Source organism: Eleutherodactylus coqui, chromosome 9 (genome assembly GCF_035609145.1).
Source record: "Eleutherodactylus coqui strain aEleCoq1 chromosome 9, aEleCoq1.hap1, whole genome shotgun sequence".
Taxonomy (NCBI): Eukaryota; Metazoa; Chordata; class Amphibia; order Anura; family Eleutherodactylidae; genus Eleutherodactylus; species Eleutherodactylus coqui.
This window is the reverse complement of record NC_089845.1, coordinates 113,761,552-113,778,341: the sequence shown is the minus strand read 5'-3', so window position 1 is coordinate 113,778,341 and position 16,790 is coordinate 113,761,552. Positions and strand designations below refer to the sequence as shown.

General features: G+C 41.9%; 1 protein-coding gene across 1 annotated transcript in view; it reads right to left on the bottom strand.

The window, feature by feature from the left end:
* Positions 1–16,790, bottom strand: part of LOC136578689 (neural-cadherin-like) — a 114,128-nt gene that overhangs the window by 64,673 nt on the left and 32,665 nt on the right. Inside the window, exons 6-14 of the mRNA XM_066578876.1 lie at positions 16,138–16,249; positions 15,669–15,918; positions 9,087–9,229; positions 8,816–8,988; positions 6,131–6,299; positions 2,318–2,488; positions 2,052–2,224; positions 1,594–1,761; positions 741–990 (exon numbers count right to left, since the gene is read on the bottom strand). Of these exons, the coding sequence (XP_066434973.1) occupies positions 741–990; positions 1,594–1,761; positions 2,052–2,224; positions 2,318–2,488; positions 6,131–6,299; positions 8,816–8,988; positions 9,087–9,229; positions 15,669–15,918; positions 16,138–16,249 (1,609 nt within the window). The remainder of the gene's footprint in view (positions 1–740; positions 991–1,593; positions 1,762–2,051; positions 2,225–2,317; positions 2,489–6,130; positions 6,300–8,815; positions 8,989–9,086; positions 9,230–15,668; positions 15,919–16,137; positions 16,250–16,790) is intronic.

The window sequence follows — 16,790 nt, the reverse complement described above, 5'->3', positions numbered from 1 at the left end:
TATTTTAAGTACTGTCTGTTGCGTATGTCTGTAAACCTTATCTCCACTGTAACATCTTTTTCTGTATATTTTTGTAGATATATGAATATTTAGCACCGCTAGTCATTTTTTAGAATAAATCTGCAATTTATTAGATAAACCTTGTCCTTTTTTAAAACGAACCATAACTCCAAAAATTGTGCTAATAATTCCTAGTCTGGGTTTTAGCTTACCTGGGAAACAGAAGCTGGTGGTGGCAGGACCTGATCAGGGAGTGATTTGAGCTTTTGTTCTACGTGCGTGCAGAAGTCCGGGAAAGCTGGGTACAAATCCACTTGTATTCTAACGCCCCCACTCTTGCAATCCTGCTACAGTGATCGGTCAAGGCTCTGCCGTGACTATTGGCCATAGTGGAGAGAGCGCTCGGATTAGCCGATCTGTGACAAATTACTGATAGAGGTGGCATCGATCGGGTTTCCCCCTCTCTCTCCTTGACAAATAGTACTGTTTCCACTGCACACACAGGTCATATCACCATGAAAGACTAATAGTAAAATACACTAACAAAATGCTAGAAAAATCCACATTTGCATTCGAGGCTACTATGTAGTACCCTATGGGCCCTTTTATGGTTAGGCCTCATTGTTTTAGAGCCTAGGCCATTGGAGCATCCTATCTGTAGACCAGTCCAGCCCTGATTTGTACTCCCAAATTCCACAAAAAGTGGACTGGATGCACCATTACACGTGATAATCACTCACCAGTCACATTGATGTAAACAGTTGTGAAAGAAGCTAAAGGAACAGTAGCAACGTTCTGAGCTCTTATCCTCAAGGTAAAGAATTTGGTCCCTTCATAATCCAGTGGTTCAGAAACAAGTATGGAAGTTGAACCATCGGCTCTGTTAGGCTTCAGGTAGAAGCGGATGGGATTATTTGTTTCTGGTACGAGACCTTCCTCCATGTTGTATGTGACTCGAGGATCATCAAAAAGAGATGCAGCTTTCACAGTCTACAATAAATGCAGAGGAGATTACTTGAACAGGATGCAGTACCAGTCTATGAAGTTCATCTGAATCCAGTAACATTGCAAAGACAACACGGGTCATTTGATATTTTAAAAATGTTTATATAAATGTGTGTGCATATCGAAAGAATTGTCTATTTAAAAAAAACAACAAAAACATTATCTTCAAATTCCCAATTAGGGTATTCTAAGTTTACAGAGGAGTCTTCTATCCAGGACTCACATCAATTAGCCAGAGTACAGAGAATATCAGTTTCTGGAGGACCCAACCTGTTCAAGTATTACACAGACAGTCCATTAGTGTTATCCTTGGTATTGTGTGATGCTTCATTGCCCCTGTGGTGCAATGTAGGAGATTACAGTAGACCAATGTGGGTTCAAACAACTGGAAACCCAGTAATCAGATTATTTTTGAAAGACCTTATTAGCAAAGACGGAATTGTGGTGTGTGTAGGTGAATCTTGGTCATTAGAGCATCTTACTACATTTTTCTAAATGAATGGTATATTTTAGGTGTTCCTATTTTTCACATTGACAAAAATCTGTAACATTAATACATAAGCAAACATCAGTTGGATCACTACGTACCACAATCTTTGAATCGCGAGTAATATTTTCAGGGATGGAGACCCAATATCTTGCCTGTTCCCACTGAGGTGGCTGGTTGAGAACATTAGTGATGGTCACTGAAAGCTCTACACTAGAGCTTCGGTTACCTCCGTCTGTAGCTATGATTTGTCGAGTGATACGAGAAATCTAGTAAAAATCATAAGATGGTAAACATTGTGTATGTTTTGTTTAAAGCATATATATTGTGTGCAAAGTTAATGGGCTGCAAAAAGACAGAAGTCTATCAAGTTCAACTTTTTAATACTTTGTGAACCCAAGTTGACCAAGATGAAGACAAAAACCATTCGGCATAGACAAATTAGCAGAAGAATTCCAAGCAGGAGCTTCAATACCAGGCATAGCCCATAGACTAGACTGGTGAAGTTTTGGAGTGAAAATGCATGCTCGTATATACACTCCTTTAATGTCGTTGTTACCTGAGATATTGGATAGTTGACATAAACCCACCCAGTACTGGGGTTGATCTGGAAATACTCTGGCTGTTGAGCTAATATAGTGTATGTAATAGCAGCATTGACTCCCTGATCATCATCTATGGCAGCAACACGAAGGAAACTTGTACCAATGGGTGTGTCCTCGCGCAGGAAATCTAGAAATGAAAAATTTAATACACAGTGTGGATGAGATCTGACTCATAAGACCTATGCCATCAAGTCATTGTTGAAGTGTAGAGTCCACTCACATTGGTAATGACTGTTCTCAAATTTGGGGTCATTATCATTGAGATCCACCACAAAAATAGCAATTTGGCAAACACCAATCAAGGGCTCTTCAGCTTGGTCTGTGGCGGTCACAGAGATGGTATACTCCCTTTGCTTCTCTCGATCAAAGCTCTGAGTGGTAGTTATCACACCTACTTAAAAATGTACCAGTTATTAAGATAATTTCACCACAGACATTGCATACATTGTATAAAATCTATACATTTTCTTCTTTGCTTTTTTTTTTCATCATCTACAGTGTGAGTCAAAAGTCAGTCAGGTCCACTCGAATGTTCTCTGAACATAAAGAAATACAAGTAGAACACTCTGTATAACAGTTAAATGGGTGGAGGAAAATGTTTTGGCACTGTAGTGTTGCCTGTTGGCCATTTTAGATTCAGTCCAAGAAACGTCAATGGAAAAGGGGTCATGGGATACATCATTTAAGGGTAGAATTTCATCAGAAATTCATAGGTGCAGTCATTTGTTTCAATACCTACAATCATTTCTGAGTTATGAGTGATGTCATTTGAGTATTAACAGAGTTATGTTGAATTAGGTGTTGTGTAAAATAATAATAATAAACTTTATTTGTATAGCGCCAACATATTCCGCAGCGCTTACATAGACAGGGAGAATACAGAAAGACAAAAGTACAAAAATTACAGAACCACGGTTACATAGTAATCAGTTGATCGAAACAATAGGTCCTGCTCCAAAGAGGTTACATACTACAAGTAATGGGGGTATACCGAAGGTAAAGGGCTGGAGATGTGCACGGTATGGGGAGGTGGAGAGTGAGGGATTCTATACACAGACAATGGTCAGACATTTAGCCGTGTGACGGCAGAATCGGTATGACTGCAGGAGCGGTTTATGATGGCAAGCAGGGATTGCAGTCAGTAGGTCAGGGAGCATGTTATCAGGCAGAGTACAGAGGGGTTTGTTTAGAGAATGCGGTATGCCTCCCTGAAGAGGTGCGTTTTTAGAGCACGCCTGAAGTTCTGCGAGTCCTGGATTGCTCGGGTAGCCTCTGGTAGTGCGTTCCAGAGGACCGGTGCTGCTCTGGAGAAGACTTGGAGGCGGGAATGAGAAGTTCAAATTAAAGGGGCACTCAGTCTGGTTTCGTTAGCAGAGCTGAGAGCCCAGGCTGGGGGATGGATTGAGATGAGGGAAGCAATGTATGGCGGCGCTGCGCTGTGGAGGGCTTTGTGGATGAAGGTAGTGAGTTTAAATTGAATTTTGTATTTAACGGGCAGCCAGTGCAGTGACCGGCACAGGGCAGAGGCGTCCGAGTAGCGGCAGGACAGGAAGACGAGCCTGGCTGCCGTATTCAGGATGGATTGGAGAGGGTAGAGTCTGGTGCAGAGGAGGCCGATCAGGAACGAGTTGCAATAATTGAGCCGGGAGTAGATGAGGGCAACAGTAAGCATTTTTAACGTGTCCACAGTGAGAAAAGAGCGGATTCTTGCGATGTTCTTGAGGTGCAGCTGACATGTTCGGGCCACAGATTGGATGTATGGGGTAAATGAGAGATCGGAGTCGAATATGACCCCAAGGCAGTGGGCATGTTGTCTAGGAGTTATGGTGGTGCCACACACTGAGATGGAGATGTCAGGATGAGGTCGGTTAGTGGAAGGTGGAAATACCAGTAAGTCAGTTTTAGAGAGGTTTAGTTTTAGGTAGAGAGAGGACATAGTGTTAGAGACAGCGGACAGACAGTCGGTGATGTTTTGCAGGAAAGATGCTGAGATGTCACGGGAAGAGGTGTATAGCTTGGTGTCATCAGCATACAGGTGGTATTGGAGGCCAAATCTCCTGATGGTTTATCCAATAGGGGCTGTGTAGATAGAGAAAAGAAGGGGGCCAAGGACCAAGCCCTGGGGTACCCCAACAGCAAGGGGAAGAGGAGGGGAGGTAGAGCCAGCAAAGGAGACACTGAAAGAGCGGTCAGATAGGTAGGAGGAGAACCAGGAGAGAGCAGTGTCCTTTAGGCCAATGGAGCGAAGCATACTGAGGAAAAGTTTGTGGTTAACAGTGTCAAATTCTGCGGAAAGGTCGAGGAGGATCAGTAGGGAGTAATTGCCCCTCGATTTGGCTGTCAGTAGGTCATTAGATACCCTTGTAAGGGCAGTTTCTGTCGAGTGTTGAGGTCGGAAGCCAGACTGTAGGGGGTCTAGGAGAGAGTGCTCTGATAGATGGCTTACAAGGCAGCAGTAAACCAGGCATTCTAGTAGTTTGGAGATGAAGGGGAGGTTTGAGATGGGTCGGTAGTTGGCAGCATCAGTCGCGTCCAGAGTCGGCTTCTTTAGCAGTGGGGATATGATGGCGTGTTTGAAGGAAGAGGGAAAGATGCCAGAGGTCAGAGAGAGGTTGAATATAGTGGTGAGATGGGAGATGACCACTGGGGAGAAGGAACGGAGGAGGTGTGAGGGGAGAGGGTCGCTAGCGCAGGTGGTGGGGCGAGCAGAGAAGAGCAATTTGGAGACTTCTTCCTCTGTCGCTGGTCTGAGTACAGACAGTGAGCAGGAGCTAGATGAGGTATTGGTGAGACTAGGGTCAGGGCTAGTCTGGGATTGGGAAGCTATTTCCTGACGGATGTCATCAATTTTCTTTCTGAAGTAAGCAGCCAACTCTTCAGCACTGAGATCCATCACAGGGGACTGCGGTTTTGGGCTGAAAAGGGAGTGAAAAGTATCAAAGAGCCGTTTAGGATTGTGCGATAGTGAGGAGACTAGAGAGGTGAAATAGACTTGTTTGGCATGGTGGAGGGCGAGGTTGTAAGATCTGCGCATGAATTTGTAGTGGAGGAAGTCTGCGGACGTTTGCGATTTCCTCCACAGCCGTTCAGCACTTCTAGAGCACCGCCGGATGAAGCGCGTTTGAGGCGTGAGCTAGGGTTGCCGCGTTCTACATTGAATGGCTCGGGTCCTGGGGGGCGCCGCTTCATCCAGGGCACGTTCGAGAGCAGTGTTGTAGTGAGCGGCAGCCAGGTTGGGGCAGGAGAGGAGAAAAACAGCAGTAAAACACTTATTGCAAGTCTTTTCAGTTAACAGAAGATGCTGTTAACAATTCAGGACAGAATTGATTAGTTTTTTTTCCATTTCACATAATTCAAAAAACCTTTAATAATATGCAACATGCCATCATTCATAACTTGAAAATGGTTCTAGATATTGAAAAAATGACTGCAACCATCAGTTTCTGGTAAAATTCTACCCTTAAATCATGTATCCCATGACCCCTTTTTCATTGAGGTTTCATGGCCTGAATGCAAGATGGCTCCTACGAAGGAGGTTGACAGGCATCAACATAGTGCCACAAAAGTTTTTACCCACCAATCTAAGTGTTCTACAAAGTTTCCTACTTTTATCTATTTTCATTCAGAAGATATTCTGGGTGGCCCTGACTTTTGAACTATCCTGTAAGTTCAGTATACAACAGAAAAATACCAGATTTTGGAAATGCGTCTTAGCGTGGATCTAGCCTTGCATGGTATCTTTTACTATGTGATTTTAAATTTGTGAATTAAAGAAGAATCCTTTTTTATGAAGCCGGGATTTTTCAGTTAGCCAAGTGACTCAGGGGCTGGCCACTGCACCGAAGGACCTTCATTTCTGAGGCTTGAAATTATGACACTAACCAGCAAAGTGGATCATTAAATATTTAAATTGAAATATAAGTTAATTATAGCCTAGGGACAGAATAACTTGAGGCTGGAATACTTCTATCTTCCTTGTTAATTTTTTTCTGCATGTCATTTAGAAGCTATAATAACTTTGAGGTTATTTCACCTGTATAAGCATCAATAGCAAATGCTGGGATTGCACCTTCTCTATGCATTAATCCATACTTCACTTCTCCATTCAAACCGGTATCTGCATCATGAGCTTCTACTTGTAGCACAAAGGTACCAGGAGGTTGGTTCTCCAAAACCCATGAATTCTCACTATATTGAAAACACTATGTATAAAAATGTTAGAAAAAAAAGTCAGAATAAAGAAGGTCTATGAAATTCAGAACTTTTAAATCTATAAGAAAGGAGGACAAAAGAACATATATAGGATTGAAGACCATGATAGAAAGTAATTTAGATAATAACTTGGAACTTTAGTCTTTGGTTGGCCATACACTGTACACTGAATGGCCTTTATTAGCACCCACCATTTCACAATTACTGCTTCCCTGTATGGAAATTAGACATAGTAACATAGTTCGTAAGGCCGAATGAAGACAATGTCCATCTAGTCCAGCCTGTTAGCCTCCTGTGTTGTTGATCCAGAGGAAGGCAAAAAACCCCCAGGGCAGAAGCCAATTAGCCCTTTTGGGGAAAAAATTCCTTCCCGACTCCCTAATGGCAAGCGGACTGCTCCCTGGATCAACCCCTAATAGTTCCTACCTGCCTGTATACCCAGATTAACAATTAAAGGGGTTGTCCCGCGGCAGCAAGTGGGTCTATACACTTCTGTATGGCCATATTAATGCACTTTGTAATATACATTGTGCATTAATTATGAGCCATACAGAAGTTATAAAAAGTTTTTTACTTACCTGCTCCGTTGCTAGCGTCCTCGTCTCCATGGTGCCGACTAATTTTCGCCCTCCGATGGCCAAATTAGCCGCGCTTGCGCAGTCCGGGTCTTCTGCTTTCTTCTATGGAGCCTTTCGTGCAGGATGCCGGCTCCGTGTAGCTCCGCCCCGTCACGTGCCGATTCCAGCCAATCAGGAGGCTGGAATCGGCAATGGACCGCACAGAAGAGCTGCGGTCCACGGAAGAAGAGGATTCCGGCGGCCATCTTCACAGGTAAGTATAGAAGTCACCGGAGCGCGGGGATTAAGGTAAGCGCTCCGGTAAGCTTTCTGTACGTCCCTGCATCGGGGTTGTCTCGCGCCGAACGGGGGGGGGGTTGAAAAAAAAAAAAACCCGTTTCGGCGCGGGACAACCCCTTTAACCTAAGATTTAATAGTAACATGTGACCCCGGAGTGCAGCATAAGATCAAGTGAGCAAGTTTTCCATGGATCAGTTTCAGTATGAATCCACATGAGACTAGGAAAATTTGAGTGATTTGAGCAACTTCCAAAGAGCCCTGGTCATCAGTAATAGACTAGTCAAGGCCAAGATTTCAAAAACTGTCAACCTTACAGGGTTTTCTCATGCAACAATGTTAAGTGTATACAGAGAATGGTGCGATCACGTAAAATACATTCAACAAAAGGGAATCTTGTGGATTTAGCAACTCTTTGACAAAAGAGGTCATAGGAGGATGTCAAGAATCATTTTGAGGAACAAGCGGTGCAGAATCATGCAAACTGCAGCCAGATACAACACTGGTGCTCCAACTAACATGTCTAAATGCACAACCATTATTTATATTAGCATAGACGGACTATAACAGCAGATGACCAGTTTGAGTCATTACTGTTTAAGATTAACATAAAGGCAAGACTCCAGTGGGCAAAAACACGCAAAAAGAGATAATTGAGAAGTAGAAAAACATCACCTGGTCACATTAAAGGGGTTGTCCCGTGAAATCAAGTGGGGTTATACACTTCTGTATGGCCATATTAATGCACTTTGTAATATACATCGTGCATTAAATATGAGCCATACAGAAGTTATTCACTTACCCACTCCGTTGCTGGCGTCCCCGTCACCATGGTGCCGTCTAATTTCTGTGTCTTCTGGCTTCTTTAGACGCGCTTGCGCTGTCCGGTCTTCTGCTCGTGCTCGCGCCGGAGAGCTGGTCTTCTCCGCGTCAACGTAGCTCCGCCCCATCACGTGGTGCCGATCAGCCAATTACGTGGCTGTAATCGGCAGTGGAACGCAAGACATCCACGGTGCACCATGGGAGAAGACCCGCGGTGCACCATGGGAGAAAACTGCGGTGCATCATTGGGAAAGGACCGGCGGCCATCTTTAAAAGAAGAAAAGAAGAAACTGCCCGAACGGGGATGCAGGTAAGCGATTTTTTTTTAAAAATAACAAAGGGATTGTTTTTAACGGGGCACAATGTGGGGGTAGGTAGAAAAAAAATTTTTGATTTTGCCGCGGGACAACCCCTTTAATTCTGTAGCACCATGCTGATGGAAGGGTCAGAATTTGGTGCACACATCATGAATTGATGAACCCTTCCTATCAGGTGTCAACAGTTCAAGCTGATGGAGGTAGAGTTATAGTGTAGGGAATGTTTTCTTGACATACCCCAAGTCTTCTAATACCTGAAGGTTGGCTTGTTGTTATTAACATCATTTATCCCTACAATCTATCGTCACTTTATTTGAGAAGCCCATCTAATATACCTCCATAATAAACTACTGTGTTCTGAAGGTGAGAGGAGGCATATTACATGGCTTCTCAAATAAAGTGGCCATCCAGTGTAGATAAAAGGTGACTGAAATTATTGATTTTAGTAGCATTGGCCAACCATCTTAAACAGGTTTTTTTAAAGAGACTACACATCTAACATGTTTGACTCACTTCTCTGAAGGTTGGCTTGTTGTTATTAACATCATTTATCCCTACAATTACTTGAGTGAAGCTGCTCAAAGTTGAAGGTCCACCCGATGAGTTATCATCAACTGCGGAAATGTTCAATATGTACTGAGTTCTCAGCAACCTTGGCAGTGGGGTTCGACGAAGTCTTAAGATACCTTCAGGACACAATGAATAATGGGTCATGAGGATTATTTCTTACAGTAAAGCAGTATGCTTTTGTATGTATTTGCTTGGAAATGGTCTAGTTTTCTACCTTTCTGGCTGTCCAAATCAAAATTTCCCTCTTCATTTCCTTCAACAATGAAGTATAAAACATTGTCTCCATCAGGATCTTTTGCATGAACTGTGGCAACTAAGGTGTTTGGTCCAGCATCTTCTGACAGAAAAGTGTTATATCTAGAAATGAGAAAATAGATACTGATCACTATCACCTTATTCTGGACAGTTTCATTGGCTATGTACATTACATATAACTAGGATGATGGTTGAACGACCGTTTAATGAATGATCATCTGGTGAGTTTTATTTTGCCGATGCAGCCATACATATTTGAATCCATATTGGTGGTTACAGTCATTGAACATCTCCCACACATGACATACTATACATATGTAACACATCACAGGGAAAAGTTTGGAAAGACTGAAGTCCATGATTTCATACTACAACTGACCTCCTCAACAAAACGGCTCTATAGACCCTTTATTTTCTTTAACTAATAATCTGACACAGCATGCTAAGTTAAAGGAGTCATCTATGTATGCAAGTACTTGGATGAGAATGGAGTAATTAAACAAAGCCAGCATGGGTTTGTAACAAACAGGTCATGCCAAACTATTCTAATTGCCTTCTATGACAGAATTTTGGACTGGGTTGATCAGGGAAATGTGGTGGATATAGTATATCTTGACTTTAGTAAGGTATTTGACAAAGTATCTCATACCATACTTATTGAAAAAAATTACCGAATATGGGATTGACAAGGCAACTGTTAGGTGGATTCACAACTGGCTGAATGATCATACTCAAAGAGTGGTCATAAATGGCTGCACATCCAAGTGGAAGAATGTGTCAAGTGGGGTACCACAAGGCTCCGTCCTAGGCCCAGTGTTGGTCAACATTTTTATAAAAGATCTGGAGGAGGGAATTGATGGGAAAATGATCAAATTTGCCAACAACACAAAGCTAGGAGGGATAGCTAACATTAGGGAAGAGAGAGAGGATTCAAAAAGAGCTAGACAAGCTTGAACAGTGGGTGGCAACTAACAGAATGGTATTTAACAAGGAGAAATACAAAGTCCTACACCTTGGCAAGAAAAATGAAAAAAGCACATACAGAATGGGAGGAATTAGGCTAAGCAGCAGCACATGGGAAAGACTTGGGTATACTAATAGATCATAGACTGAGCATGAGTCAACAATGTGATGCAGCAGCCAAAAAGGCAAACACAATTCTGGGATGTATTAAGAGAAGAATAGAGTCTAGATCATGTGTGGTAATTATCTCCCTCTACTCTTCTTAGTCTGACCTCATCTGGAATAGTGTGTCCAGTTCTGGGCACTCCTATTTGAAAAAGACATAGACAAACTGGAGCAAGTTCAGAGAAGAGTTACCAAGATGGTGAGCGGTCTGCAAATCATGTCCTATGAGGAATGGTTAAAGGATTTGGTAATGTTTAGCTTGCAAAAAAGAAAGCTGGGAGGAGACGTAATAGCTGTCTACAAATATCTGAAGGGCTGTCACAGTGCAGAGGGATCAGCCCTATTCTCATCTGCACAAGGGAAGACTAGAAGCAATGGGATAAAACTGAAAGGGAGAAGACACAAATTAGATATTAGAAAAAACTTTCTGACAGTGAGGGTGATCAATGAGTGGAACAGGTTAGCACGGGAGGTGGTGAGTTCTCCTTGAATGGAAGTGTTCAAACAGACAGGACAGACATCTGTCTGGGATGAGTTGGTGATCCTGCACTGAGCAAGGGGTTGAACCTGATGACCCTGGAGATCCCTTCCAACTCTACCATTCTGATTCTAGAAGTACAAAAAATCCTAAAATCGCTGGAAATACTTGTTTCATGCATAAATACGAAGTCACAGTGGTATGTAATATCTATATTAGTCCAAAGTTGAGGCCATCACAGATATAGAATTTAAAATTTCACTTTTATTTAGAATTAATATATAAAAAGGGTCAGGGCCTACTAACAAAACAAAACATAGAACATATAACACAAGACAGACAGATCCACGCCAGTGGAGTCCCGGGGAATATAGGGGAAGGAGAGAGGATCTCAACAACTCCCGTATATTCTTTCCCAGAGAAGCACCAAGAGTCTTTATTTAAAAGACTTTTATGTGTAAGAAGTTTAGATGAATGTCTTTTGGTGTATTACACTTTATTAAATGGTGCGTTTCTTGTACTTTTTTTCACCATTTCTCACATGAAAACTCTCCAAGACAATAAAGTGAGAGTTTTATTGGTATAGCTCATGTACAAGAAATTTCTGTTATTACGTAGATATAGTTGTTGCTCGAAGGATGAGAGCTTTTTATTTTATTGCTCATATAGAGAACTTCTGCTTTTGCTCAACAATAAGAGCTTTTTTAGAGTTTGTTTTTGCTCGTATAGAAAGCTTCTGCTTTTGCTCGACGCGTTTCTGTATCGGAAATGACCGATAGTTCATCAGGAGCTGGGCAAAAAAATATGCCCTTGAGTGAGCAGAGAGGAGTTTACTAACTGAGAAGGTATAACAGAAGAATAACTCAAATGTGTCTGTCAATATTTCATAAAGGGAGATGCTCCCAATTGCCTTATTATAATATATTGCTTGACCCTAACAATATTCGGGTTCACCAGCATACTCTACCCATCTATAGATCAATACACCTGGATCTAAGTTAGCTCGCAATTAGAAGCTGAAGGTAGACATGGGGGGGTGTCACTCTGGAGTGAGAAATCTTAAATATGCACTATGTGCATCGTGTGAGGATAATGCACACGATCCGTATAAGTGCTACCTGCATCTGTACGGAATAACCAGGTTTTACTTTGGTATTTAGCATAAAACCATGAACCATACGCTAGGGCTGGTGGCTACTAAATGAACAGCCACCAGGTTAAATACCTATTGGCCCAGCCGGTTAAAGGGATAATTTAACCAGCCCTAGCGTATGGTTCATGGTTTTATGCTAAATACCAAAGTAAAACCTGGTTATTCCGTACAGATGCAGGTAGCACTTATACGGATCGTGTGCATTATCCTCACACGATGCACATAGTGCATATTTAAGATTTCTCACTCCAGAGTGACACACCCCCCATGTCTACCTTCAGCTTCTAATTGCGAGCTAACTTAGATCCAGGTGTATTGATCTATAGATGGGTAGAGTATGCTGGTGAACCCGAATATTGTTAGGGTCAAGCAATATATTATAATAAGGCAATTGGGAGCATCTCCCTTTATGAAATATTGACAGACACATTTGAGTTATTCTTCTGTTATACCTTCTCAGTTAGTAAACTCCTCTCTGCTCACTCAAGGGCATATTTTTTTGCCCAGCTCCTGATGAACTATCGGTCATTTCCGATACAGAAACGCGTCGAGCAAAAGCAGAAGCTTTCTATACGAGCAAAAACAAACTCTAAAAAAGCTCTTATTGTTGAGCAAAAGCAGAAGTTCTCTATATGAGCAATAAAATAAAAAGCTCTCATCCTTCGAGCAACAACTATATCTACGTAATAACAGAAATTTCTTGTACATGAGCTATACCAATAAAACTCTCACTTTATTGTCTTGGAGAGTTTTCATGTGAGAAATGGTGAAAAAAAGTACAAGAAACGCACCATTTAATAAAGTGTAATACACCAAAAGACATTCATCTAAACTTCTTACACATAAAAGTCTTTTAAATAAAGACTCTTGGTGCTTCTCTGGGAAAGAATATACGGGAGTTGTTGAGATCCTCTCTCCTTCCCCTATATTCCCCGGGACTCCACTGGCGTGGATCTGTCTGTCTTGTGTTATATGTTCTATGTTTTGTTTTGTTAGTAGGCCCTGACCCTTTTTATATATTAATTCTAAATAAAAGTGAAATTTTAAATTCTATATCTTTCATGCATAAATAAATTTAATGCCTTTTATGTGTACTTTGTGCTTTCTTCGGAATCTCAGTGCTTCCAGCACGCACTGTTTCCTGTTCTTGGACATTTCCAGCTAGGGGAATGTTAGTACTTCTCCAGTCAGCCCTCTACGCCAATTGCAAGATTGCAATGTGCTTGCAATCTAGCTTTTCTCTGAATCCCCCCACTACAGCTCTGAGCATTTTTCATCCACTCGCAGTGCATCTCCGTAGTCCTTTCCAATATACCTCCTTGGCACAGGCACTTTCCTGATCATAGGCCACAATGTACGTCACTTCCATGTGTTACCTGATGCAGTGAATCACACTGTATAAAGGCTTTCCTAAATCATGTATGTGCTGTACATCAAATACATGGGTCATGTGACATTTTGTCATACAGTAGGTGTGAGGTGTGGACCTACTGTGCCATTGATTGATTTGACTTTAGGGTACTCTTGTGGGCAGCACCTAGGGGTTCTCTGGTTTTCATCCTATATCTGGTCTCAGATGTAGAGACACCAAGAAAAGTCTTGGTGCTGTGACAGCTGACATGGACAGGTGAGAAGCACCATAGTGTAGTACCCGGAGGGATAGGCAGAGATGTTGATATACAGGCTATGGTCAGGATAGGTTCTTGTGTAATGAAGAGATAGGCAAAGGGTCAAACCAGGCAGTAAACAGATAAATCATTGTCAAAGTGCAAGCCAAAATCAGAACTGGAGAAGACAGGAAAGCTGGGTGAATCTAGCATGAAATTAGCCACAATACTGTAGCACCTTTGTGTAGTACCCCAGAGTTGGAGTCCCACAGCATCTCTATCACTAGATCATGTCAAATGTGAATATATAAGTGAAAGTGTGGAAAATGTGTATATATATTTAATTATGTTGAAATGTGTGAATATGGTCAATGAGGTGTTAATTGTTTATGTATCTACCATCTAACACTGTATGATTCAAAAGTGTACACCCTAACCTACTCTCACACCTGTCAATCATCTCTAGATGGCCTGGGGATTGGGCAGTTAGCTTTTCCCTAGCTCACAATTGGTAGACAGAAAAGCTATAAAAGGTAGAGAGTGGGCCGGGTTGAGTAGTCTAGTCCTGGAGTCAGCAGAGAAGAGAGAGAGGGAGATAGAGACCGGGGAGGAATAAAGAGTCCATCTTGACTGACAGCCAGTGCGGTGGGAAGCCAGAACATCTAAGTGTGAGTACACGAACACCAAAGAACTGTTTAGAGAGGAGAGTGAGAGTGAGAGTGAGAGTGAGAGAGAGAGAGAGTGCATATAAAGGAGGGAAGGAAAGGAAAGTCATCAGTTAACACTTGACAGTACACATCAAGTAACGGAATCCATAATGAATGATGCTCGTGGACTTGGTGATCTCAATAATGCCCCATACTGGGAATTGTGTAACTGCTCTTGAGCTGAAGAAATCTAATAAAGTCTGGAATTTATTTAATCTAAAATCTCCTTCCTGAAGTGCTTCCCACCACCTACAACAACTGCACTGAGATACCACACGACACTACTGGAGAGCCAGGACTATTACTCCCATTTTTGTTTAGTTCTCCATTCCATATTTTCAGTTTTTGTCCAGAATGAGTCCCTACCCATATATGGACTGGCATCACTACAAATGAACATCTAACCCTATCCGACTCAGTGGGTAGCAGGCTACAACAACTGCCTAATTTATTATTTTATTCTATTATTTCTACCACTCTTGTATGTGGCCTACCGGTGCAGATCACGATTCCTCACATTGGAGAGGGACAACAGAGACACCGTTTAGAACCATCTTATTCCTTGCTGCGTTACCTTTATCGTTGGTCTGAGCTCGGTCTGGCTTACTGCATTTGCAAAGCAAATGGAACTTATTGCTCAGGCACCCTCTAGTGAGAGAGGATGCCTTAAATAGCCAGGGAAACATCCAATTTGGCTAAACATGGGAAGATCCATGTATGTGCATGAACCCTACAGGCAGCACTGACAGGGAAAAAAAATGTTGTGGCGTCTGCTACATTGCGGACACCGAAAATGCCTATGGCTGTGACACACATGAAGGGGAGGGGAGATGGATCATTGGCCATAGCAAGTGGCCATCACAATAACACATGCACAGTCTTTACTTACTGCACCTATGCTGTTGTGAATCAGCACTAAAGCCAGTCCATATTGATTGAAATAGATGTCCATTTAGAAAGCGGTGTCAGTCTGACAGCAATGAAAATTACTGCATAATGACAAAGGAGTTTTAACACTCTATAGAACCTTTTCATTCTGGAAATCAGCAGTGGTCCAGAAATCACAGACTTTACCAATGTGATCATCTGACATCTATGTATGACATTAAAGATGTATTTTTCTTTAGCTTGACTGTTAATGCGAAATGATATCATGGTGTGCCGTGCTATCAGGGTGGTTGATTTACACTTTCAATTGCTTTACAATTGGGTTTGTTGAGTTAGGATAAGAGAACAATAGCTTTTTAATGGGTTAAGATAACTTTCTGCACCATGCCATCACAATCAAGCTAAAATTTGCTGCATCTGTACCGGAATTTTATTTTCACTGAACTTGTAGAGACCGCAGCATTCCATAATGGATTGATGCCAAAAAGAAAGATAAGTAGTTTCTTTGCAGGTGGCACTAAAATTTGCCAGTCTTTGAACTACACTGATTTATCATAAATTCATGGTATAACATTCTTACACATTTTGGGAGAAAACAGGGGCTTCATCATTGATATTGGACATCCGTAGACGTACAGAAGCTGTTCCTGTGCGAGGAGGGTCTCCTTCGTCTATAGCTATCACTACAAACTCATACATGTGGTTGGCTTGCTCGTAGTCTAGTCTCTGGCTGGACAGGATGACACCTTCTGATGTGATGGAGAATTCTGAGCTCTGGGCGAAGTAAGAAATTTCAGCATTGCTCCCGGAGTCGCAATCTTGTGCTGTAACTAATATACAAATACCACAATAGGCATTACGGACTAGCAGTACATACAAACGCATAACAAACCATTGCAATCAATCACGTTTCAACATAAAAGTAGAAATTATTCAGCAAAGATTATTCCAAAGAAATAGGATGTTTTATGGGTTAGTAGGAATCGTTGTACAGAGCAGGTGTACAAAGACAAAGCCATGGCTTGTGAACAAAGAGAAAAACACTGCACCTTGTAAGATAGATGTGCCCACGGGAATGTTTTCTAAAATGTTGTCCTGGCTGTAAATTGACTTATGGAACTCAGGAGAGCAGTCGTTATCATCGGTGATGTGAATCAAGACCTGAGGTACAAGACAAAAAGTATACGACAATCCTAATAGAGCAATGAGACTCTAAATCATTGTAGAGAGTAAATTGTTCAAATCAGGGTGGTTTTATATCTGCCGGATGTTCTGCCACAGTTTTTGCTCAAAATACCGGCAGAAAAAGACATGCAGGTGCGCGGAAATCGGACGGACCCCATTATAGTCAATGGGGTCCGTCCACAGCTTCTCAGTTCCATCCAGAGATGGAACTGAATAGAGAGGTAAGGCAGCACAAGGGAATCCAAATTCTTACCAAGCGTGTTTCATAAAAAAAAGCCAAATCTTTATTGTAGTCCAAACATTAAAACGAGACGTTTCGACCAACAGTCTATGGTCTTTGTCAAGCACTGTTGGTCGAAACATCGCATTTTAATGTTTGGACTACAATAAAGATTTGGCTTTTTTTAGGAAACCCTCTTGGTAAGAAGTTGGATTCCCTTGTGCTGCCTTACCTCTCTATTCAGTTGCACTATTGAAGATTGCTGAAGTCCAGTTTCTGGGTAGGCGTGCACAGTTG